Genomic DNA, 26524 nt, shown 5'->3' on the forward strand with positions numbered 1-26524 from the left:
TTTCTTGTCCTCATTTTGGCCATTTCATTGTTAATAGTACTAAATTAAAAGGAGGTGAAACTTAGTTTTCATTTTGATGTTTACAAAAGACATGGGAATGAATTGAAATTAAAGGAAGGTGGACTGTGTGGATCCCAGGAAAATTAAAATGAAATCATTTTCATATATACACCAGTGTGTTTTTGTGTTTTATTTTCTCCCATGGAGAATTGTTTCTGTTTTCTTTCATTTTAGAATAGGGTGGCTAAAGGCCATCACAAACATGTTATGCATTTGTAGCTATAGGAATAGTTGGTTACGGTTCTATAATTGGGTTCCCTGTTAACTTTCTTGCTTAAACCTGATATCTAAAAACCACCATTTTTTTTTTTTTGGAGACGGAGTTTCGCTCTTGTTGCCCAGGCTGGAGTACAATGGCGTCATCTCCGCTCACTGCGACCTCCACCTCCCGAGTTCAAGCAATTCTCCTGCCTCAGACTCCCGAGTAGCTGGGATTTCACAGGCATTCATCACCGTGGCTGGCTAATTTTGTATTTTTTTTTGTAGAGACAGGTTTCTCCATGTTGGTCAGGCTGGTCTCGAACTCCCGACCTCAGGTGATCCACCCACCTTGGCCTGCCAAAATGCTGAGATTACAGGCATGAGCCACTGCGTCCGGCCAAAACTACAAATTTTAGACCTGAAAGACATATCAGAAAGACTCTTTTTACAGATGAGGAATCAAGATTCAGAAATGATTAAACTTGTTCAGTCATACCTTTACTAGGTGCATATAGTTAGTGGCCTAATTAGAACACATTTATATCCTCTTTGTTTACTGCTGTTTTATTTTCACTGTGGATTTTTTGAGTGTGATCTTGGTAGTATTTATGTTTGGTGGAGGGAGGAGTGGGAATTGGTGATTCTTAATAGATTATTAATATTTCTTGTTAACTCTGGGACAGAATACTGTGCTGCTCCTCTCCTGCTCATAGAATAGGATTCCAGAGAAAATATGCTTTCCTTGGCAAGGAAGTATTTTACAGTAACACCCACTTGGCCAGCAGTTCTCCAGCAACTCACTCTGCAGAAAACTAAAAAGCCTTTGAGTCCAAAGCTCATGTATTTTGTACCTCCTTTTAAAGAGAGGAGTGTGGTTATTCTTTAAGTCTATATCCTTAATGTATCTGTAGTATATTTCTAATTTTCACATTTTAACAATGATGGCTACTTTGTGACAACTTCATTTAGATTTTTGCAAACTACTGTTTAGAAGGTTCCTAGTAGAGGCCTTTTAAAGCCTGAAGAGGCTTCAAAATTAATATGGTTGCTGTAAAGTAACATGTGACAGATGACAGTTGGTTGCCAGGAAGGAGATGGTGGTTTTATCATTTATAAAATGAGATTAGATAAGATGACCTTTAGGATCCCTTATGTACTAATCCTGATAAGCAAGTTTTCTAATTAATCTTTTCTTAGCCTCATTTAAAAATAGAAATAATGGTATATTTCCTGACTACCTGTCAGTTGGTTTGAATATTTAAAAATCTAATAATTTTATAAAGTCTTTGGAAAGCTAAACATCTTTTATTCTATTAGGGAATACTAGGAATTTTAATTTTTTTTTTTTTTTAAGAGGCTGCAACTGGGGAACATGTAGTGTCATTGTGGATATCTCAGTTGCCCTGGAAAGTATCTTCATATTATAACGTAATTTAATAGTGGGTAAAAGTTATAGAGACTATGAGTTGTAAAGAATGTGCTAGATTATGTTCAGCATATGTTTCAAGTTGGGGAAATAGTTGAACGAGACTTTTGAACAGCAGACAGTTACAAAATACAGACTGTAATGTGTTTTGCTTGTTTGTGTTTTTGAGATGGAGTCTCACTCTGTTGCCCAGGCTAGCATGCAGTGGCGCAATCGTGGCTTGCTGCATCCTCCACCTCCTAGGTTCAAGCGATTCTCCTGCCTCAGCATCCAGAGTAGCTGGGATTACAGGCACTTGCCACCGTGCCTGGCCAGTATTTTAGACTAATATTATTACTGGTCATCAGTTAAAAGAATTTCATTGTTTTATTAATAAACCCAGCAAGGCTTTGAAGAACATCAGTTTTAAGCAGTAAAAAGGAGTACAGTTTTGTTTTTTTTTTTTTAAACCAGAAAGTATAAAGTGGGCCGGGCACGGTGGCTCACTCCTATAATCCTAGCACTTTGGGAGGCTGAAGTGGGCGGATCATTGAGGTCAGGAGTTCGAGACCAGGCTGGCCAACATGGTGAAATCCGGTCTCCACTAAAAATACAAAAATTAAGGCCTGGTGCGGTGGCTCATGCTTGTAATCCCAGCACTTTGGGAGGCCGAAGCATGTGAATCACCTGAGGTTGGGAGTTTGGGACCAGCCTGGCCAATACGGTAAAACCCCGTCTCTACTAAAAAATACACAAATTAGCCAAATGTGGTGGCGCATGCCTGTAATCCCAGTTACTCGGGAGGCTGAGGCAGGAGAATTGCTTGAACCTGGGAAGCGGAGGTTGCAGTGAGCCAAGATCGTGCCATTGCACTCCAGCCTGGGCAACAGAGCAAAACTTCGTCTCAAAAATAAATTTAAAAAAATTAGCTGACTGGGCGCGGTGGCTCACGCCTGTAATCGCAGCACTTTGGGAGGCCGAGGCGGGCGGATTACAAGGTCAGGAGATTGAGACCACAGTGAAACCCCGTCTCTACTAAAAATACAAAAAATTAGCCGGGCGCGGTGGCGGGCGCCTGTAGTCCCAGCTACAGGAGGCTGAGGCAGGAGAATGACGTGAACCCGGGAGGCGGAGCTTGCAGTGAGCCGAGATCGTGCCACTGCACTCCAACCTGGGGGACAGAGAGAGACTCCATCTCAAAAAAAAAAAAAAAAAAAATTAGCTGGACATAGTGGCGGGCGCCTGTAATTCCAGCTACTCGGGAGGCTGGGGCAGGAGAATCACTTGAACCTGTGCGGCAGAGGTTGCAGTGAGCCAAGATTGCAACTCTGCTTCAAAAATAAATAAATAAATAAATGTATGAAGTGTCTATTTTGCATATATACGTGTATACAATGTACATACTTGTAATATTTATACATATTTATAAAGAAAGATGCACATAGACAACTCTGAAAGGTGGCCTACCAGCCATTTAACAGCGGTTATTTCTGAAGAAAGCAGTAGGTGGATAGGGTGCGGTGAATGAGACCTTTGAATAGTTTAATTTTTTTCACAGTGAGCATTTATTACCTTATTATTATTATTAATTCGAGTTGAACTCTCACTCTGTCACACAGGCTGGAGTGCAGTGGCATGATCATAGCTCACCGTAGCCTTGAGCTCCTGGGCTCAAGTGATCTTCCCCCCTCAGCCTTCCAAAGTGTTGGAATTATAGGTGTGAGCCACTGTGCCTGGTCTCCATATTGTTTTTGTAATATTTTCTCCAAACCCAAACAGTACGTGTCTTAGCCATTAGGAGAAAGGTGGAGTGAGTCTATTTTAATACTGCTTGAATTAAATCACTTAGAGAAAGGTAGCTTTCACGTTAAGAGTTTGAAGATCCTTAAGCCCTGTTGAGGTCTGCTTCAAATTCATGTTTAAATGCGGTTTATTTAGCTGTTATTTGATCAGAAGACTCAAAAACTTAATAATCTTTTGTTTTTAAAGTCTTCTTGGTTTTTAGGTTGTTGCTATTAAATGGTGTGTCACCACAGTCATCCATCATCTGATTCGGTGACGTTGCTAGCTAGTGGACTTTTTGTGTTGTTTTGGAAACTAGACTACATCTGAGTGCCTAGGTAGTTAGAAGAACTGGGTTTGAGACACAGTTCCATAACTTACAACCTCGTTGATTTTAGTTAAGTCACTTAACCTAATTTTATACATTTATAAAACGAGAATAGTAAATAATCTTATCAGGCCATTCTGAAAGCAAAAAGAGTTGGGATAGTGTTTAATAATTGACAGTGGACCTCACAGATGAAAAGTATATTACTGTCTTTATCATTTTTCTCATGCAGCTCTCTCTTTCAAATTTTTGTGTTGGCTAGTCTCATTTCTGAAATGGTTTTACCCTTAGGCCTTGTAGGCTTTTCTTCTACTTATTCTCCCTTTGTTATTTAGTTTTCAGCATTTATTCCTTATCTTTTCAACTATTCTCTTCAGAAATTACTTGTATTTTTAAATTTTCTCTTTTGGGATTCAGTTTCATATCTTCAAGGTATTTTGTTTACATGTGCATTTGAAATCATTGTTGTCACCTCATGTCTAAACTTGCCTTTCCTCCACAAATTTCTTACTTTTAGACTTTTGTTTTTATCATTAGTAAAATCATGTTCATAAATACTCAAGAGTTGAAAACTTGGAATTATTTTAAATGCCACTCTTTCATCCATATCTTTGTCAGTCATGAAATCTAATGAATTATTTTTTTTTAAATGTATATTTTGCATCCTTCTCATTGTTTTTATTCTCAGTGTTAACACTTTAGCTCTTATCCTCATCACTTCTCCTTTGGTTTGTTGCAGTCAGTTTTTAATTGGCTCCTAATTTACTATACTCTTTTTCTCTAGTTCCTATAGAACTAGATATTTTAGATTATTAGATTATTATTATTGTTGTTATTTTTTTGAGACAGAGTCTCGCTGTGTCGCCCAGACTGAAATGCAGTGATGTAATCTTGGCTCACTGCAACCTCCACCTCCTGGGTTCAAGCGATTCTCGTGCCTCAGCCTCCCGAGTAGCAGGGATTACAGATGTACACCTCCATGCCCGGCTAATTTTTTAATTTTTAGTAGAGATGGGTTTTTGTCATGTCCAGTCTGGTCTCGAACTCCTGACCTCAAGTGGTACTCCCGCCTTGGCCTCCCAAAGTGCTGAGATGCCTGGCCCAGATTATTAGATTAATTTTATTATTAATTTTAATAGTGATTTTGCTTGAATCACTTTGTATTTCTAAAAACCTTTCAGTTTCTCCTTGCCTTCAACTGTACAGGTTCCTGAGCTATGGATTTGAGACTTTATATAAGATTATTTTATAAGACTGTAAATAGGAATATGCTTATTATATACAGTGCTTATAAATGATGCTGTGAAACAGGAAGATTTACTGTATGCAAAGCTGTGCATTATATATTCCCACTTGTGTATCTTGTTGGTGTAGGAACTCAGTGATTTTGTAGTAGGAAAGCACAGAGTTCTGTTGAGATTCTAATACATTTCCATTAGGAAATAGCCACCTCTTAACTTTTTTGTAAATCACTGTAAAGAAAGATTTATTGATGAGTATGTTATAAATGTAAATAGTGTGGAAGCGGAATAATAGCTGTAACTGGAATGCTGTTTTCCCAGTCAGTCTATTTCACTTACATTTTCTTGTTAAACTTTGTGCTTGTGGTTTCTAACTGGATGTTTATTTCACTTATATATCCCTCCCCCGTTATTTTTATTTTGACATTAAATTATGTCATGAGATCTTGTGTTAATGAGGAAAATGTTTGAGGTCCTAAATACCACTTGTGTATACAGTATTATTTCTCTGTTAAATGCATATGGGAGTGTGAGGAGAGAATAACAAAGATGCTGTGTCACTAATAGTTAAGTTTAATACATGTATTTTGAATTAGTGTCTCTGCAGAATTACTTGTGATTACGTTTTAGAGATCTTTGAAATCATTATTGAATTGTCAAAAATCTCGAAAGGCTGAGAACTCTCTATATTATAATAATGACATGTATATCACTCTCCCCCTCTACCTCAGTAGATTGTTAGATAAATGGAGGTGAGGGTCTTCATGTTATTTTTTGTTTTCTAAAGGACAGAATATAGTGCTGTTGTTCAGTAGTTAGATGAATGTTGGCTTGGCCTGTTAATCAGCTGAATTTGGTTTTGTATTCCCCAATTGTTGTTTTTAGTTGATTATACCTTGATAATAAAAGTATTTGAGTAAGAACGTGGATGATTAACTCTCAAATTTATACGTTGTATACAAGGTTGATTATTTTATACTATAACAAATGATATTGGGGATTATTTCAGAGTGAAACATTCTGTTGCATTGAAATACGTTCTTTAGGCTGGATGCTGTGGCTCACGCCTGTAATCCCAGCATTTTGGGAAGCGGAGGAGGGCAGATCGCTTGAGCCTCAGGAGTTTAAGACCAGCCTGGGCAACATAGCGAAACCCATCTCTACAAGAAATACAAAAAAGCTGAACATGTTGGTGCATTCCTATTGTCCCAGCTACTTGGGAGGCTGTGGTGGATCGCTTGAGCCTGGAAGACGGAGGTTGCAGTGAGCTGAGGTTGCACCACAGCACTCCAGCCTGGGTGACAGAGTGAGGCCCTGTCTCAATAAATAAATAAGTTCTGTTTTTTTTTTTTTTTTGAGACGGAGTCTCTGTCTGTTGCCCAGGCTGAAGTGCAGTGATGCAACCGCTGTCTTCTGGGTTCAAGCAGTCCTCCTGAGCAGCTAGGACTACAGTTGCACGCCACTATGCGCAGCTAATTTTTATTTTTACTAGAGATGGGGTTTTGCCATGTTTGCCAGTCTGGTCTCAAACTCCTGGCCTCAAGTGATCTGCTTGCCTTGGCCTCCCAAAGTGCTGGAATTTTAGGCATGAGCCACCGTGCCCGGCCAAGAAGTATATTTTTTATACCTATGAATATTGGCATAGGATTATAGGTACAGGATTGCAAAACTTGTCAAAAATTTCTGAGGGAAAAATTAAGATAAATTTTTATCATCAGCCATGGCTTTGGCATTCTACTTTTTTGAGTAAAATTGATCTGCTCTGTTCAAGTGAACCTAAGTGTAAGAAAGCTGGATAAATTTCTTTTGCTAGCTCGTATTTGGTTGCCTGATTACCTTTGAAACTTTTTATTAAACTACTGTATCAAAGTCAAATCATCACATACTTGAATACCTAATATGTAACACATTGTGGAAGATACTTAAAAAAACTTTTATTGGCTGCTACTTATTGAGGTTTATCAGTTAAAGTCAAAGTTTTCCAAAATGGGTGGATTGATGGAAAGATAGGATGGATAGATGGAAAGATAGGTAGATCTGTGTATCTGCATATGTGTGCACACACAGACATACACATGTATATATGCCACTGGATGATTATAACTGCTTTAAAATGTTTGATAACTCCATCATTTGTGTCATCTTGGGATTGGCATTTGTTGATTGTTTTTTCCCTCCAGCAGTGGACAGATTCCCTGGTTTATGTAAAGTAATTTTCACTTTTTTTTTTTTTTTTTTTGAGATGGAGTCTTACTCTGTCACCCAGGCTGGAGTACATGTAGTGGCATAGTCTTGGCTCACTGCAACCTCTGCCTTCCAGGCTCAAGTGATTCTCCCACCTCAGCCTCCTCAGTAGCTAGGACCACAGGTGTGTGCCACCACTCCCAGCTAAGTTTTCGTATTTTTGGTAAAGACAGGATTTCACCATATTACCCAGGCTGGTCTTGTAATCGTGGTCTCAAGCAATCCGCCTGCCTTGGCCTCCCAAAGTGCCGTGCATACAGGTGTGAGCCACTGTGCCCTGCCAAGTTTCATTTATATGCTGGCGACATTTTTAATATTATGTTGTAAGATTTCATCAGAATCCTCTGAAGGATGTTGATTTTAGTTTATCAGGCAGTCAGTTTGGTTAACTTCAGGATGCGAGTTCTGTCTTGCCATTTTGTGGTGGTTCCAGTGTCAGTTCAGTTCTCAAAGCATTTCTTCTCTTCAGGTGTGCACAGCATACTTTCCACTCCAGTTAGTTTAGGAATTGGGCAGTGGTTTCTGTGGATTGTAGTTCAAAGAGCTGTGCTTCTTTGGGTCTGTTTCATGCAGGCATAATTCTAAGATGAGGCCAGAACGTAGTTCATACACAAAATTAGGGGATCCTCTTCTCTGTCTCTTTCTAGGATTCCCATCCGTTCTCCAGATGCCAGTGTTCTTTTTTCCCTGTTTCTCTGGCCAAAAAGTCATGTTTCTTTCCAAGCTCAGCCTTCAGAGTGAGGTAGTGAAAAAGAAAAATAGGAACTCTCACCCTTCTTTGGATAATAGAGACCTGTTTCCTCTTCCGTTAGCTACAGATGGATCTTCTCGAGATTTTAGGTGCTAGTGTGGTAACAGAGTCTGCCCTCAAACCCTTGGCAAGGCCAGAAGTAAAAAGGAAGAAGGGGAAACATTTTTGTTTTTTCCTTCCCTCCTCCTCCTCTACAGCATGGAGGAGTCGTTTTTCCTAGTGTTCTGGCTGAATGGGGTTTCTCCTAGGTTTTTCCCACTAGTGTTGGCTGCACTTTTCTGTGTTCTAGCACTGAGATTAAAGCTGGGAGATCATAGATCATACCAAACACTATGAAATTACCTCAGCTCCCACACACAGCCACCCACCCCGCCACCTTAGCTTTCACTGGTCATTTTTTAGGTTTGACTCTGGTTTCCAGTTTGCCTGCTGTTTTGCTTCCAGATTACTCAGGTAGTTGCTTTTTGTCTTGAGGTGGGGATTTTGAGTTGTCATCAGTGAGAAAGCAAGACCTTGTAGTTTGGTTTACTCTGTCTTGGCTGGCACTGTAAAGCCTATATACCTTTTTTAGAGGATTTTTTAGTTCCCTCTATTCCAAGGGTTTAGAAAGGACATGCCCATTTGTGTGTTGAATTAAAGGACTTACTCAGATGAGTTTTTGGTTTTGGGGAGAGTTGATTACAATTTTTCTTTGTTTCAAAGTAGTTTTAAACTAACTTAGTTTCAAAAATAGATCTCTTTTAACAGTATTCAAAACTGTAATGTTAATCCTAGACAGTTGCCATGCTTGAAAAATGGCATATCCTGCTTAATAATACAAATGTTAATTATTTATGTGAAAACAGTTGTAGCCCATAAAGATAATTTGAAAGCATATGAGCATTTGGATTTGTCATCATAATCTTTTAAAAAGTATTTTTATTCATACTAATATGACATCTGGATATTAAAATCTCCAGATGTCATAATTTTTTTTTTTTTTTTTTTTCTTTGAGACGGAGTCTTCGCTCTGTTGCACAGGCTAGAGTGAAGTGGCGTGATCTTGGCTCACTGCAGGCTCCGTCTCCCAGGTTCACGCCATTCTCCTGCCTCAGCCTCCCGAGTAGCTGGAACTACAGACGCCCGCCACCACGCCTGGCTAATTTTTTTGAGTTTTTTAGTAGAGATGGGGTTTCACCATTTTAGCCAGAATGGTCTTGATCTCCTGAACTTGTGATCTGCTCTCCTCAGCCTCCCAGAATGTTGAGATTACAGGCGCGAGCCACCACGCCTGGCCATCATAATAAATTTATAAGCACTTCAGAAAATCAGATTCTGGGCTGGGCATAGTGGCTCACGCCTGTAATCCCAGTACTTTGGGAGGCTGATGTGGGCAGATCACTTCAAGTCAGGAGTTCAACCTGGCCAACATGGCGAAAAACCAGTCTTTACCAAAAATTTAAAAAACTAGCCATATGTGTTGGTGCATGCCTGTAATCCCAGCTACTTGGGAGGCTGAGGTGAGAAAATCACTTTAACCCGGCTGGTGGAGACTGCAGTGAGCCAAGATGGTGCCACCACACTCCAACCTGGGCAACAGAGCAAGACTCTGTCTCTAAATAAATAAAATAAAATTCTGGCTCATTTTCTTTTCTTTTCTTTTCTTTATTAATTAGCTAGAGGATTTCTTTTTTCTCCTTTACAAAGATTAGATAGATTTAATCTTGCTAGACAGATGTTTGCGTATTTCAGGCTTACAATTTTAGGAAAATAAACATCACTTCCCTTTGTAATGTCTTATACTTTTTTTTTTTTTAAAGTTCTGGATTTGAAATTCTGAGAAATACATACGGTATCTCACACTCTTCACCACATTATCTTTATTGTATACTTAACTACACTCTGCTGTGTCTATTAGTTTATTAGAATATTGTCTATCTCTAAAAGCAGACTAAGTTTCATGACAGAGGCCTAGTGCTCATGAACGTATTTTGAATGAGTAATGAATTGTGGGATTATAGATGGTTTACATGTTTTCTTCATGTTTTTTTGTATTTTCCAATTTTTCATATTAAAATATTTTATACCACAAAAAAGTTCTAAGAATTTATTTATTAAAAATTTTTTTAGAGACCGTCTTGCTCTGTTACCCAGGCTGGAGTGCAGTGGCGTGATAAAGCCTCACTGCATCCTTGGACTCTTGGGCTCTAATGATCCTCCTGCCTTAGCCTCCCAGGTAGCTGGGACTACAGGCATGCACCCACATGTCCCATTGATTTTTTTTTTTTTTAATATTTATAGAGACAGAGTCTTACTGTGCTGTGCAGGCTGGTCTTGAACTCCTGGCCTCAAGCGATCCTCTCACCTTTGCCTCCCAGAGTGGTTTTGGAATTTATAGGTGTGAGCCATTGTGCTTGGCTCTAAGCATTTTTCTTAAAAGATTATTTCTTACATTTGATAGTGGGTTATTAGTTGTAACATTTCAGATTTTATGTGCTTTGTTTGCAGTTACGTGTGTTCTGTTTTTTCCAAAGATGCTTTTGAAACACTTTGTTGGGAGGCTGAGGGAGGCAGATCACCTGAGGTTGGGAGTTTGAGACCGCCTGGGCAACATGGTGAAACCCCATCTCTACTAAAAATACAAAAATTTGCTGGGCATGGTGGTGGGCACCCGTAATCCCAGCTGCTCGGGAGGCTGAGGCAGGAGAATTGCTTGAACCCTGGAGGTGGAGGTTACAGGTTACAGGGAGTTGAGATTGCGCCAGTGCACTCCATACTCCAGCCTGGGCAATAGAGAAAAACTGCTTCTACAGACAAACAAACAACCACTTTGGAAGTTTTCAGACTGGCCCTTTTTTTAGAATAAAAGGGAGGAGCTTTGCCTTTATCAAAAACCTGATCTGGGAGGATTCCCTCAGTATGTCTGTAACATCTCCTTTTGGCCTTTGCTCTTTATCTTTAAAAATTCTGATCACTCAGGAATATTGCTATATCAAAAGTTAACCAAAGCTTATATTTAAAGTTTTATATTCAATATTTTTTATAAATAAATTTGAAAACCTTAGGAAGAAAAAGTTTGGAAAGGAGTTTTTATTTTAAGGGACTATAAAAGTCACTATTTGTCATATTGTTTTAGAACATGCTTTTGTTAATATGGAATTTGCTGCTGTTATTTCTACAGTTTCCATTCTTTGGTCCCATTTTATCAGCGAAATCAGTTTATTAGTGAAACAAATCTGTTATTTACTTTTTACTCCTATATGCAAAATACTGAATTTTTATTTTCACTTGTAAACTTAGGAAAAACCCGAGAAATATTGTTTTAAAATTTAATTTCTACTATGAATTATTAATAAAAAGTTTCACAAAAATATGAAAACTTTCAAGTTTATACACATATTAGAAAATTTTTAAAAAGCATTCACATATTTTTTCTACTGTATTAGTTTTCTATTGCTGTGTAACAAATTGTCGCAAACTTAGCTTGTGGCTAGAAACAGCATATATTTGTTTCATAATTTCCACAGGTTAGGATCTAGGCATTGATTAGCCAGGTCTTTTGCTAATGATCTCACTTGGATGATGGACGTGTTATCCAGGGCTGGGCTCCCATTTGAAACTTCGGGCCTTCTTCCAAATTCATTCAGGCTTTTGGCTAAATTGAAGTCCTTATGGTTGTAGGACTGAGGTCTCTTTTTTGTTTTACTGGTTGTGGGCTAGGGGTTACTCAGTTTCTAGGGGCTACCCTCATGTCCTAGTAGCCATTGGTCCCATCTGTGGTCTACTACAATAGTTACCATAGGAGTGACTGTCCGGTCGTGTTCATAGGTCCCACCCACACTGAAGGATGGTCATTATATAGAGGGGATTATATAGGGCGTGTACAGGGTAGAAGTCTTGGGGGCCATCTTAGAATTCTGCCTACCAAAGTTATTCTAACAAAACCAATTATCATTTTGTAGTATTTCCTTTTAAGATTTTTTGTGAGCTACATTTTTATTTATAATACAAATATTTCACCTTGAGGCTTTGGAAGTTACGTTACTGTCACTTACAAATATAGCCATATTATTTCTGATTATAAAATAAGGGATTTTATTTGACAGTTTATCTGTAGTGTAGTTTTAATTCTTAACATTTTAGTTCTGGTGGTTACCTTCATATCACAAAATAATAATTTTATAATGCTGTTTCTGGGGTGGTCAGTTTTAGACATTATTTATTGATTTTGTGCAGCAGCAGATGATGTACTAGTTCGCTTGTGTCATTCCTGCCCTCTAATACCTTGATTTGGAGTGGTGAGACTTTGGAATTCTCCATGACAAAGTATTTTCCTCCTTGGTTATATTTTCTTATGTGTATTATAGCTTATGGTTTCCTTCTTATGTCATCATTTACCAATCTTTTTATCACATTTCCATTTTCTGGAAGTTTGTGACATCTCTGCTGATTGTTCTCCCCTCCTCATTCTGCTTTTCATTGTGAATTTTTATACCTTTTTCTTTCTTGAGTTCTTTATTATCCTCCCAATAAGAGGAAGAAAAGGGAAATATCTGGTTCACATGCTGTCTTGAATTCAAAGTATCAAGATTGTCTTGGCTGCAGAAACTTTTATGAAGTTTCTGATTTCTTTGGAGATTTGGGGGATTCTCATCAGTACTCTCAAGGGCTTAAAGGACCATTGTTAAGAAAGATGGACTGGATTGATTACATTTAGTTATTTTAGGTTCACTCTTAAGGTTAATTCCTTTGACCATAGAACCAGCAACTTTGTACATGAGCAAATTGTTGATGGTTCTCTGGGATATAACTGATAATAAGCTGTTAGTTGGGCCCTTTAAGGTCATGGTAGAATTCATTTAATATTGCTAAAATTGGGAAAGGCACAAAAATTTTTGAAGTGAAGACATTTACTTAAAATAACAAGCATGAAGGTACAGCATTTTGTTAAATTTTGGGTTTTGGGTAATGAGTTTCATTTAATGCATAGAGGAGGGGAGGACATAGATATATTCTCCGGGGGTGTGAGATTGCAGTGTTTATCAGAAAAGGAAAAAAAACAAAAAACAAAAAAAAACCACATCTGTAGGATGGAGAATGCTCCCCGAATCCAGGGGTTGGCCTGGTTTTGTAAGTTCTGTTGGAACACACTGTGCTGATTCATATATAAATTGTTTATGGCTGTTTTCCTGTTACAAAGGGCCGAGCCGAGGAATTGTAATAGAGACAGTATGACCTGCAGAGGCTAAAGTGGTTACTATCTGGCCCTTTGCAGAAAAAGTTTGCTGATGCTGGACCTAATTGATGAGTGCTTTTAAGATCTTGATTAGAGATAAGTTTTGTGATGGAGTAGCTGTCTCAGTTTAGGTAAAAGATTCCTCAAACCTTGAGGAATTAGAAGTTGATTTGACTTATATAAGTCTTCAGATTAAAAATACGCATTTACTGTGGTGCCTACAAGTGGTAGTATAGAAACTTAAAATTTTACAAGTTTAAGGAACGTTCTTTAATGTACATGTTGGGAGTTGAACCATAAATAATGAATTAGACTGAAAACCAAGGCTCTTCTTTAGTGTGTTTTCTTTTCCTTTTTTTTTGAGACAGAGCCTCGCTCTGTTGTTTAGTATATTTTCATTGAAATGATAAGTCTTGAGTGGCCAAAGGAAGGGACAGGTGAAGACTGGTAAGTTATTTCAATCCCTGAGGTCAGATGAGCATAGAGAATTTGCACAAGTAGAGGGTTTGGTCATTTGACATTAGATAATATTAGAACATGGCATAGGTGGGGAATAAACTTGTCGTTTAGGAAGCAGAGTTCAGAGAGAGTAATAGCACAGCAGGCACCAGTGGCCCTAGAAAAGGTATAATTTGATGGAACAAACTAACAGGGATCAGCAGCCACTTAAGACTTTGAAAAACATGGGAGCAGGGAGCCAGATCCCAAGAAGTAGACTGGTAAGATGGAAACCTATAGAGAACACTGGGTAGCTGGAGAGCACAAGCCTACAGAGCATGTAGCCATGGTCTTCTCACCCAAGCATAGAGGTGGAATCAGCAGGCAAAGGAAAAGAAAGGTCCCAGAATCAGCTTTCATTCTTTTTCAGCATTTTTCAGTGTAGAACCATGATTTTCTATCCTGGATCAGATTTTGAGAATATGAAGAGAATAACATTCCCAATTCTTGGAGGCAGGTTAACATTATCTGATTAGAATGAGAATTGGAATGAAGCTTTGTAGTTCCTAATAGCAGTGTGTTATAGCAATATTAATAAATTATCAGTTGGATAATGAAGGTTTATTATTGAATGCTTGCTGTGTACCAGGCAGTCATGTCTTGTAGATGTAAGGAAGTTAAATTAAATATAGTCTCTTTATGTACATTATTTAAGGACATTTATGAAAAGCTTCTAATGGGCCAGCATCATCATCATATTCTTTTTCTAAAGTACTGATTGTTACAGTGTCATTCATAAAATTCTCAACAAATGGTCTTTGATGGAGGTCCTTGGAAGGCAGCTGTGCTTACCACTATACCACCAGCACTGTCAGATAGAGGTCTTTTTGAGGATTAAATTTGTTGCTTGGGATTGAGCAGTAGTGAACTGTATAGAACACCTAAATTTTGGACATATTTACTTGGAAACTATGTGATGGCAGAGTGCTTCTGAAGTCATGTTGCTGGGTTCACATTAGTTCAGTAAATGTTGAGTAAACTTATACTCCAACCGATTTATAAAGAACCGTGAAACAACTTAGTTAACAAAATTAAACACAATAGAAAACAGTTTATTTTTGTATCCAACGGAACTAGTTAAATACAGCAGAGAAATAGATGTCAGTAGACATTTGAAATGTGTGTTCAGATGGTAGAATAAACATATCGGCAAGATCCCTAGAAGCCAAGGAAAGAAGCAGGAAACTTGTTAAATCACACATCTTTGATAAAAAGTAAGCACCAAGCTAACTGAATCACTCTCTAATTTCTGAATTTAAGTAGGTTAATTATTTAATAGGATCAGTAAAAGACACTGTTCTATTAGAAATTTTTATCAACCTTTAAAGTTGAGAACTTAATATTAAATTTTAGTAAAGGCATTCAGTGAAGAATTAGATGAAATGATGTTTTCTGATGATCAGATTTAACAAATTAGATTTTAGAGACTCTGGAGAAATAGTTAGTTGGAAGCGTATGTACAGTTGACCCTTGAACAATGGGAGGTTTAGGGGCACCAACCCCCTGTGTAGCTGAAAATCATGTAACTTTTGACTCTTCCCCAAGTAATAATAGCATACTGTTGACCAGAAACCTCACCAATAACATAAAGAGTTAACACATATTTTTATATGTTATATATGTTATATACTGTATTCTTAAAGTAAGAGAAAAGAAAATGTTACTAAGAAAATTATCAGGAAGAGGAAGTATGTTTACTATTCATTAAGTAGAAGTAGATCATCATAAAAATCTTTACGCTTGTTGTCTTCATGTTGAGGAAGGGAAAGAGGAGTGATTGGTCTTGCTGTCTCACGGGTGGCAGAGGCAGAAGATGTGGAGGAGATGGAAGGGTAGGCAGGAGAGGCAGATACACTCAGTGTAACTTTACAGAAATCATAATTTCTGTCCAACTTTTTTGCTTTTTCATTTCTCTAAAAATGTTTCTAAGCATGGCACCAATTCTTCTTCCACTGTTGGCTTTAATTTTAGTGCCTGTGTCATAGGGTTTGTGTTCTAAAAATAAATCAAAAGCAGTCTTGAATAATTGTAACCCTTCTGCCAGATTGTCTAAAGTAGATTTGTTTTCTGGCACTGCTTCTTCTGCTTCTTCCTGACCGTCTGGCACTGGTTTGGAAGCACTCTTCTTCATCAAGTTGTCTTCTGTTAATTCCTCTGATGTGGTGTCCATTAGCTCTTGAATTTCTCCAAGATTCGTATCCTGAAACCCTTCACCTCCCTCCAGCGCCCCCCCTTTTTTTTTTTGCTATATCCACAATTTTATGATTCCTTCATTGGTTCTGTTATAAATCCTATGAAGTCATGTGCAACATCTGGACACAGTTTTGCCCAGCAGGAATTTATTGTTTTGTGCTTCACGGCTTTCACAGCTTTTTTTGTGGTGGTGGTGGCATTTTCAGTGGTGTAATACTTCCAGACTTCTATGATGGTCTGTTGGGGTTCTGTTCCACAGCATTGATGATCCCTTTTGTAGACTACAGTGTATAATGAGCCTTTGGTCCTTATGACCCCCTCATCTAGAGGCTGAATTAGAGACGTCTCGTTTGGGGACACGTAGACTACTTTGATGCCTTCATGGAGTTCTGGGTGGCCAGGGGCATTGTCCAGTATGAGAAGAATTTTAAAAGGCAGTCCCTTACTGGCAGGGTACTTCCTGACTTCAGGGACAAAGCATTGATGGAACCAGTCCAGAAAAAGTGTTCTTCTTGCCCAGGCCTTCCTTCTGTATAACCAAAAGACTGGTAGCCAGCCAATGTCTTCTATCTTTTCCTATCAAGGCTCAGGTTAGCAGCTTTATAGAAAGGGCAGTCCTGATTATAAGCCTGACTGCATTTGCACAAAATAGTAGAGTTAGCCTATACTTTCCTGCTTTAAATCCTGGTGTTTGCCTTTCTTCCTTACCAATAATTGTTCTTTGTGTGTGTGTGTGTGTTTTTTTTTTCCAGAATAAATTACTTTCATCTGCAAAAACCTGTTCAGGAAGATACTCATTCTCCTCAATGATATTCTTAAATTCTTAATGATATCTGGGAAATCATGTGTTGCCTCTTGTTTGGCAGAAGCTGCTTCTTCTGTTATCTCTCTTTTTTTTTTTTTTTTTTTTTTTTGAGATGGGAGTCTCACTGTGTCACCCAGGCTGGAGTGCGGTGGCACAGATATAGCTCACTGCAACCTCTGCCTCCTGGGCTCAACTGATCCTCACACCTCAGCCGATAGTTGGGACTATAGGCGCAGGCCACCACACCTGTCTAATTTTTTTTGGTATGTTTTAGAGAAACGGGGTCTTGCCATGTTGCCCAGGCTGGTCCTGAACTCCTGGAATTAAGTGAGCTGCCGGCCTTGGCCTCCCAAAGTGCTGGGATTATAGGCATGAGCCACCATGCTTGACCTTCTGGTATCTTGACATTTTTAAAGCCATACCTCTTTCTAAAATGATCAGACGATGCTTTGCTGGCATTAAATTCTCCAGCTTTAGATCTGTCACCTCCCTTTTGCTTTAAGGTATCATATAATGACTTAGCTTTTCTTTAATCATATTAGAGTCTGTAGGTATGCCTTTCTTATAACAATTTACCCACACAGAGGCTGCATTTTCAATACAAAATAAAAAGGTATTTCACAAAATGTTCGAGGTTTTTGGCCTTTTGGGATAGCTGCAGTGACGCTTCACGAATTTCCTTTTCTTTTTTGACAATGGTCCTCATATGCCAGATTCATTTATCTTGAAAAGGTGGGCAACTGCAGCTGAAGACCTCAACCTACTGTACATATCAAGCAAGTCAGCGCTTTTCTTTTAATGTCATAACTTTGCTTCTTGAGAACGCCTTCAGCATCACTAGTGCCACTTCCCATGGGTCTGTGCTGGTATTCAAGGTTTATGTTATTGCACGAAACACAATGAAAAATCTTCAAGAACTGCAAGATACAATTTTTTACTATGATAGCAATTTATTAGAGAGATGAACTGCTCATGCAGAAATGGTTAACATCACATGGCATTTTAAGTGGATACTCACACTTGAGCTCACTGCAATAGCAACAGAAGGTGGCTGTGAAATTATTATACTAGAGGTTTTTGCGGTTATGATTAATATTACATCTTTAACATTGTTTATGTTTCTCTCTCCTGTGAATGATGCTATGTATGTTATGGTAGTAAATGTTAAACTAAAATAAACTAGTATCTGCATATATTTTATGCATTCATGACATGCCTTTTTTGTTTTTTCAATATTGCTAGGCTACACAGTTCCTCTGCATGTATTTTTAAATTGTCAAAAATCTCTCAAAAATTTTCTAATGTTTATTGGAAAAATCCACATATAAGTAAGCCAGGCGCAGTGGCTCACGCCTGTAATCCCAGCACTTTGGGAAACCAAGGCAGGCGGATCACTTGAGCCCAGGAGTTTGAGACCAGCCTAGCCAACATGGCCAAAGTTTAGTTTCCAAACTTCTAATTAATATCTTACAGTATTATACTTAAAAATCAGCATCTATGCATACAATAGAAGTTTTAATCAGTATTCATTTAAGCTTAGTTGTCTGTTGCCTAATTTCCTCACTCTGAGTAGGATTCTTTCCCTTTGCTTATATGAGAAATTTCAAAACAAAGATTTGGAGGTAGCCCAGGCACTGTGGCTCATGCTTGTAACCTCACCACTTTGAGAGGCCGAAGTAGGCAGATTGCTTGAGCCCAGGAGTTCAAGACCAGCCCAGACGACATGGTGAAACCCCACGTCTACAAAACATACAAAAATTAGCCCGTGTGGTGGCACGCACTTATAGTCCCAGCTACTTGGGAGGCTGAGGTGGGAGTATAGTTTGAACCCAGGAGGTAGAGGCTGCAGTGAGCCGTGATCATGCCCTTGAACTCCAGCCTGGGTGGCACAGTGAGACCCTGTCTCAATCAATCAATCAATCAATTGGCAGATGGGGTGTGATTATTGTTAAACATTAGAGCCCTTTTTTTGTTTTTTCTTTTTGAGATGGAGTCTCTCTCTGGAGGCTCCCAGGCTGAAGTGCGGTGGCGCAATCTTTGCTCACTACAGCCTCCGCCTCTTGGGTTCAAGCAGTTCTCCTGCCTCAGCCTCCTGAGTAGCTGGAATTACAGGTGCCTGCCACCACGTCAAGCTAAGTTTTGTATTTTTAGTAGCGACAGAGTTTCACCATGTTGTCCAGGCTGGTCTTGAACTCCTGATCTCAGGTGATCTACCTGCCTAGGCCTCCCAAAGTGCTGGAATTACAGGCATGAGCCACCTTGCCCAGCCGGAGCCCTTGATTTTTAAAAAGTTTTATTGAGGTGCATACCATAAAATCAGTCAACTTAAAGTATACAATTCAGTGATTCTGTGCAACCATCGTCACATTCCATTTTAAACCATTTTTATCATCCCAACAAGAAACACTCATCAGCAGTGATTCCTCATTTATCTCCAACTCTTTCAGCCCTAGACAACCACCAATAGATTTGCCCTTTCTGGATATTACGTATAAATGGAATTATATACATGTTGCCTTTTTCACCTGGCTTCTTCAGTTTAGCATAATGTTTTCAAGGTTTATTCAGGTTGTAACATGTATCAGTACTTTTTTTTTCTTTTTATGGCTCATATTTCTTTGAATAGATACATTTGTTTACTCATTAACTGACAGATACTTGGATGTCTGCTTTTTAATGAATTTTAAATGAATTTTATATGAATAAGGCTACAGTGACCACATGTGTACAGGTTTTTTTTTTTCTTTCTTTCTCAACCCTCAGATGGTAAAAAGTATCATGTACAAGTTCTTTGTGAATACATGTTCTCAGTTCTCTTGGGTACATACCTAGAAGTGGAATTGGCTGGGTTATATGTTGACTGTGTTTAATCTTTTGAGGAACTATCAAGCTGTTTTCCAAAGCTGCTGCAACATTTTATATTCCCACCAGTATTGTATGAGGGTTCCAGTTTCTCCACATCCTTGCTTACACTTGTTACTGTCTTTTTGATTATAAGCAAGTAAGTGTGAAGTGGTAGCTCATTATAGTTTTGATTTGCCTTTGCCTGATGGGTAATGATGTTGAGCTTGATTTGTAAAAGAAAAGCAGTAAGTTGGTTTCATTGAGAATATAAAAATGAACATGTTTGGTAGTTTCATGTAATTGCTTGGAGAGTTTTGCTGTATGTAAATTTGTTCTTTTTTCATCAGCTGTATTCCCTGAATGACTATAAACCACCCATTTCGAAAGCAAAAATGACCCAAATTACTAAGGCCGCCATCAAAGCTATTAAGGTGAGTAATAAATTTGACTCTTCTATTTTCAAAAGAAAAAACTATATTAATAGTTTGATGGGGGATAATTTTTATGGATTGTATGTTCTCTTTCACTTTACAGAGTTAACACGTGTTAATTGTGGAAAAACACAGAAAATCTGTCACCTGTAGACTTTCCCACCTAGAGATAAACATTTAATGTTTATTATTACGCTTTTTAAGAGACAGTGTCTTATTCTGTCACCCAGGCTGGACTGCAGTGCCACGATCATAGCTCACTGTGGCCTCGACCTCCTGGACTGAAGTGATCCTGTTGCCTCAGCCTCCCGAACATTTAACATTTCGATAAATGTTCTTCCTTAAGCATTCTTCCATAAATTTTTTGAAGCAGTCATTTTTCCTCACCTTTCTTAGACAGATAATATTTTGCATATATCCACATTATGGAGAATGTGTTTAACAGTGTCTTTTGCCACACTGACTTGACAGAACCTTGAAATTTGAGTGGTAAAAGGTTTCTATATATTGATATATTCATTTTTTCTTGTTGATTCTATTAATATTATAGATTTGAAGTTAGGCCATTAAGGAAAACAATTGTGACTCTTTGTATCAGGGATTTGAACTGTGGGAAATGGCCATAGACATTTAACCTTTGCTCTCATAAAGTAGGTTTTGAACCTATGTTAACTCATGAATACTTCTGAAAATCTTAGGAAAAGGTTGGATCCTCTCTAGAGAAATACACGTATGCACACAATTTTATAGGAACTTTTTGGCAGAAGGGTCTTTTCAAGCTCAGCCATAGATTTTTCCCCAAGAAGTTCTTGTGCCCGGGGCTGAGATTCCCTGAATTAGTAGGCCTCTTAAAATTGAGAATAAATGAGTACTTATTTCTAATTAGTAGATTTCTAACCTATGAATATTCAGTGGTATGTTTTCCTGCCCTGAATTAAAATATTAACTGTAACCAAAAGCACCAACTATTTAAATTATCTTTTAAATAACAACAATGTGTTAGATTTAACAAATTTCCATTTACTAGTAATTACTAGTGGGAGAAAATTCAGATCATTAGTTGATTTTGCGGTTTTCTAGTGGCTAAAGCTTAGTTTTCAGACTTGTTAGTATCTTACATCTATAGTTAAAATCCATGTACTTACGTGACAGGAAATGAGAGAGAATGACAGTAGCTATAAGCACGTTGAAGCCAGAAAATCTTTCAAAGACATGATTTTTTAGAGTATTTGATAGGCTTACTATGGATTAATGTTATTGTCTTATACTTTATTCTACATTGTCTGATTTTTATGGTCATGATCATTTGAAACTATGCAAACGTGTATTTTTTTCTGTGACAATTAGTAATTGATGCACTTTTCATAGCTTGTTGAGCAGAGTACTTTCTTAATAGAGTTAATGAGGCATAGGTGCAAACAGTGTTTTCTATTTTCAGATGTCAGACGGGTCTGAGAGAAATTAAGTAATTTGCAGTAGTAGGAGTAACTATAGCTAGAATTTTAATCCAGAATTCTGTCAGTCAAGAGTCTAACTCTGGACACAGTGGCACACATTGTTAGTCCTAGCTACTGGGTAGGCTGAGGCAGGATGATCGCTTGAACCCAGGAATTTGAGGCCAGCCTGGGCAACATAGTGAGATCTTGGCTCTTAGTTTTTTTTTTTTTTTAAAGAAGTAATGTTTTTTAAAGAGTCTAATCTTTATTATTATGATATATTTTACTGTTTTGACTTATTGTTTTTAATGTTTTGAATTTTGAAAAAATTTAAACGTAAGTTGCAAATTACTATGGTGAGCAGGACATATTCTTCCCTTTGATTTGCTGATTGTTAACATTTTGCTACACGTGGAAGTTAGTTTCAAACTTCATTCGTAATAACAATCCTTGATACATACTTGACTTTGAAACTCCTGAGAATAAAGACATTTTGCTAGGGAACCATAATACACCAATCACATGCAAAAAATTTCACTTTGATATAATTATCTAATATACAGTTCATCGTTACATTTTAATGTTGTTGCATTGTTGACTAGTAGCTGTTCCCATCAACCTTGCTCTTTCAGAATCCAGTCAAGATCACACATTATACTTATTTGTCCTGTCACCCAGCCGTTTTTTTTGTGACTTGACATTTTTGAAGAGTCTAGACCAGCTGTTTTTCACTACTTTCTTTAAATTGCATTTTGTGTGTGTGTGTATATATATATAGAAAACACTGCATTTTATTAATCAGATTTAAATGATACTGTGTTTCATATTGAAGTAAGTCATTGTTTTTTATATAGAAATGATTAATGAGTGATGGTTAACATTGCACTGTCTACAAAACCTCCCAGAAAACCTACTGTGGAAGAAGGCCTATGAGAATTAATAAACTTTCAGTTAAGATTTAGGAAGCAATTTTCTAATTGTGTATAGTAACTAGAAGCAAAGAACACTGTCAAGATGTCTTCCGGAAGAATTGTTCCTTCAATGTGTAGTTATTTAATATTTTGCATATTGATTTTTAAATGTTCAGGGGCCTGTAAAGAGCCTAATAACTTTAAGTAGTTGTTTTAGCTTTTTTACTTAAGTAACTTAAACCATTGAGTAAACTTACTTGATTGTAAGTAACTTTAGCCAAACTTAAACTTGTAGGTTTTGATTTGGTGAATATGAGTTCATGATGTTTTCCTTTATTTTTGTTATAAATACTGGATTTAGTGCTGAGGTTTAGTTGAATGTTCATATTTCTTCAGTCTAAGGGAATGTCCTTAAAATCCATAATTCATGAGAAGAAAAGTATAAAGACGGCCGGGCACAGCGGCTCACTCCTGTACTCCCAGCACTTTGGGAGGCCGAGGTGGGCGAATCACTTGAGGTCAAGAGTTGGAGACCAGCCTGGCCAACATGGCAAAACCTCATCTCTACTAAAAATACAAAAATTAGGCATAGTGGCTTGCTTCTGTAGTCCCAGCTACTTGGGAGGCTGAGGTGGTAGAATTGCTTGAACCCACGAGGTGGGGGTTGCAGTGAGCCGAGATTGTGCCACTGCACACCAGCAGGACAGAGTGAGACTATGTCTCCAAAACAAACAAAAAAAAGTATAAAGAGAAGCACAATTCAGATTCTTTAAACAGAAATAATACGCCAATATGGTATTGTTATTGTGGCATTAAAATTTATTAGGCACAAATTCCTTTTTTTTTTTTTTTTTTTGAGACGGAGTCTCGCTCTGTCGCCCAGGCTGGAGTGCAGTGGCCGGATCTCAGCTCACTGCAAGCTCTGCCTCCCGGATTTATGCCATTCTCCTGCCTCAGCCTCCTGAGTAGCTGGGACTACAGGCGCCCGCCACCTCACCCGGCTAGTTTTTTGTATTTTTTAGTAGAGACGGGGTTTCACCGTGTTAGTCAGGATGGTCTTGATCTCCTAACCTCGTGATGCGCCCGTCTCGGCCTCCCAAAGTGCTGGGACTACAGGCTTGAGCCACCGCGCCCGGCCTACGCACAATTCTTTATGCTAATTTTATAATTTATTTCAAGTTTATTCATAGTGCTATATTTTATGAAACTTAAATTTTCTAAGTTTTCTTAAAAGTGATAGTGGCCCATTACTAATTTTTAATCTGCATGTTCACTTCTGCTGATTCATTTTGTCTGATGCATTAGGATATTATACATTTCTATGTTTTATTTTGTATTCTTGTAGTTCATTTTCCAGGAGAAGCAGGAGATAAATGAAGTTGAAAACAACTACCTTACATACATTTATTAATGTTACTTGTAGTTATTTGATTTTTTGAATTTCCCTTGATTTAACTGATAATATTATATGAAATCTGTACTTTTCCTTTCGTGAATGTAAGAACATACACGCACCAGTATTTATGGCAAGTATTTTGCTGTCAACACAACTGTTTGTTAAAGTGTACTTTCAGAAGGTCTTCAATAGCATTATTTCATATCTATGGTAAGGTAATGCACTTTGGACATACTGATCATACATCTACTTCAGAGAAGCCTTTTACTAATTATATAGCACAGCTAGTTGCATATAAAGGTGAGTGACAAGAATGTCTCAGAATTCTTGGTTAAGATAATTGTTTTGATAGACCTTTGGAACATGTAAAACCTGTGGTTAGGAAATTTCAGTCTCCTCAAACTGATTTTAAAACCATACTTCATTTTTTTCCTCTTTTAGTTCTATAAACATGTGGTACAGAGTGTTGAGAAGTTTATTCAGAAAGTAAGTATATAATTTTCCATACATGTGCTATAATTATAGATTAATGCCTGTACTCTTCTCCTTTAGATCAAATACCCAAGTTTAAGTTGTTTTGATGGACTGTTAAAAAATGATTCCAGTTATTTTATTTGCTAATTAAGAAATAAAATGAAAGTGCCTTTCATATAATTTTACTTAGGTTTGTATTCTGCCTATGTTCATGTGCCTAAATGTAAGCAGAGCCAGTTTGAGAATCAGTGTCATGTGGCATTAAGGATTCAGCAAGGTTGCAGTTTGTTTATGTTCTTCACCTGGGAGAAAGTGCGGGACTTGAAGTGAGATTTCAGTCATTCAACTGGCTAGGTAACTTTGAATAAGTCAGTTAGCCGTTATGTGATTCAGTTCCTTTTTCTTTTTTAAAATTCTTGTTTTCTCAATATTTAAAATATGGTATTGATAGGCTGTGCACAATGGCCCGCACCTGTAATCCCAGCACTTTGGGAGGCCAAGGTGGGTGGATCACTTGAGGCCAGGAGTTCAAGACCAGCCTGACCAAGATGACAAAACCCTGTCTTTACTAAAAGTACAAAAATTAGCTGACATGGTGGTGCATGCCTGTAATCCCAGCTACTTGGGGAGGCTGAGGCACAAGAATTGCTTGAACCCAGGAGGCAGAGGTTGTAGTGAGCTGGGATCACACCACTACACTCCAGCCTGGGGAACAGAGTGAGACCCTGTCTCAAAAAATGTGTGTGTGTATGTAGTATCGATAAAACATATTTGGGGATTAAGTGGTTTAGGTAACTTGAAGCTAAGATAAAGGGTTGAATAACAAGTATGCTGTTTGTTTCACTTAAAGTTGAAAAATGTTAGTGATTGGAACATTTTATTTGGTCTTACGCTTTTAAAAGCATTTCTCAGAGATTGTTGTTCTGATAAAAGATCTTTCTTTAAAAGTTTTAATGTCTGGTTTGTTTTTGGTTTTGTTTTGTTGTTGATTTTGTTTTGTTTGTTTTGTTTTGTTTTTTGGACGGAGTCTCACTCTGTCATCCAGGCTGAAGTGCAGTAGCATGATCTCGGCTCACTGCAACCTCTGTCTTCCGAGTTCGAGCTATTCTCTTGCCTCAGCCTCCCCTGTAGCTGGGATTACAGACATGCGCCACCATGCCCAGCTAATTTTTTTTGTATTTTTGATAGAGATGGGGTTTCACCATGTTGGCCAGGCTGGTCTTGAACTCCTGACCTCAAATGATCCATCCCTCTTGGCCTCTCAGAAGTGCTGGGATTACAGGCGTGAACCACAGTGCCCAGCCGAAAAGTTTTAATGTCTTACACTGTGCCTCATAAACTTTATAAGTAGGAATTTACCTAGGAATCTTGTTAAAAATGCCTGAGATTCTGCATTTGTAGCAGCTCCTAGATGATGTTTCTTCACAAGCCACAATTTGAGTTGTAAAGGTTTAAAAGGTAAAAGTGAATTTATGGATAAATGCTTGTTGACTGATTTCATTTGGGGTAGGGTACTTTGAATAAAACGTGTTAGAATCTTAGGAAGACCTGGAATGAGCAAAGTTATTCCATCGTGAGATAATTACAGTCATTCTGAAGAAGCCAGTCAGTCTATGGGGAAAAACTTAAATGCTTTGCTACTACCCTGTTTAAATCAGAGATCCAGCAACAGATTTGTGTAATGGTTAAAATAAGTTGTGTGTGTGTGTGTATATATATAAAAAAATATATATATATAAATATTTAAACTTTTACTTCTGAACTAATTATAGATTCACATGTCATTAAATCATAAGGAATAAATCATGTAGAGATCCCATGTGCCCCTCGCTCAGTTTCCCACTGTGGTGACGTTCTGTAGAATTGTAAAATACTGCAATCAGGACATGATACAGTCACCTATTGACACTAACCTTACTCAGATTTTAATTGTCTTACCTGCACTCATTTGTATATGTATGCATTTAATCATATATATAGATTCATACAAACATCACCATAGTCAAGATACAGAACAGTTTCTTCACCACTAGGATGCCTTGTGTTTCCCTTTTATATACTCTATAGTCACACTGGACTCACCTCCTCCTCCCCCCCGTCCCTAATCCCTAAGGCCTGGCAGTCATTAACCTGTTCTCTTTCTCTATTTTGCATTTCAAAATGTTATATAAATGGAATCATACAAAATGTAACCTTTTGAGATTGCCTGGTTTTGCCCACGTAATTCTTTTGAAATCTATTGTTGCATGTATCAAATAGTTCCTTCCTTTTTTATTTAAAAATTTTACTTTAAGTTCTGGTATACAAGT

General features: G+C 37.9%; 1 protein-coding gene across 24 annotated transcripts in view; it reads left to right on the plus strand.

Moving 5' to 3' along the window:
* SCAF8 (SR-related CTD associated factor 8) overlaps window positions 1–26524 on the plus strand; it is a 228446-nt gene that overhangs the window by 18451 nt on the left and 183471 nt on the right. For 22 of the 24 annotated variants that reach the window (XR_001490106.4, XR_012433558.1, XR_001490104.4 and 19 more), the window contains 2 exons: window positions 19915–19998; window positions 24183–24227. The exons of the other annotated variants lie outside the window; for them this stretch is intronic. Coding sequence is in view for 11 of the 22 variants with exons in the window: in XM_015448999.4 (XP_015304485.1) it covers window positions 19915–19998; window positions 24183–24227 (129 nt within the window). In the remaining 11 variants the exon portion in view is untranslated. The remainder of the gene's footprint in view (window positions 1–19914; window positions 19999–24182; window positions 24228–26524) is intronic. 24 annotated transcript variants of the gene reach the window in all.

Source organism: Macaca fascicularis, chromosome 4 (assembly GCF_037993035.2).
Source record: "Macaca fascicularis isolate 582-1 chromosome 4, T2T-MFA8v1.1".
Classification (NCBI taxonomy): domain Eukaryota; kingdom Metazoa; phylum Chordata; class Mammalia; order Primates; family Cercopithecidae; genus Macaca; species Macaca fascicularis.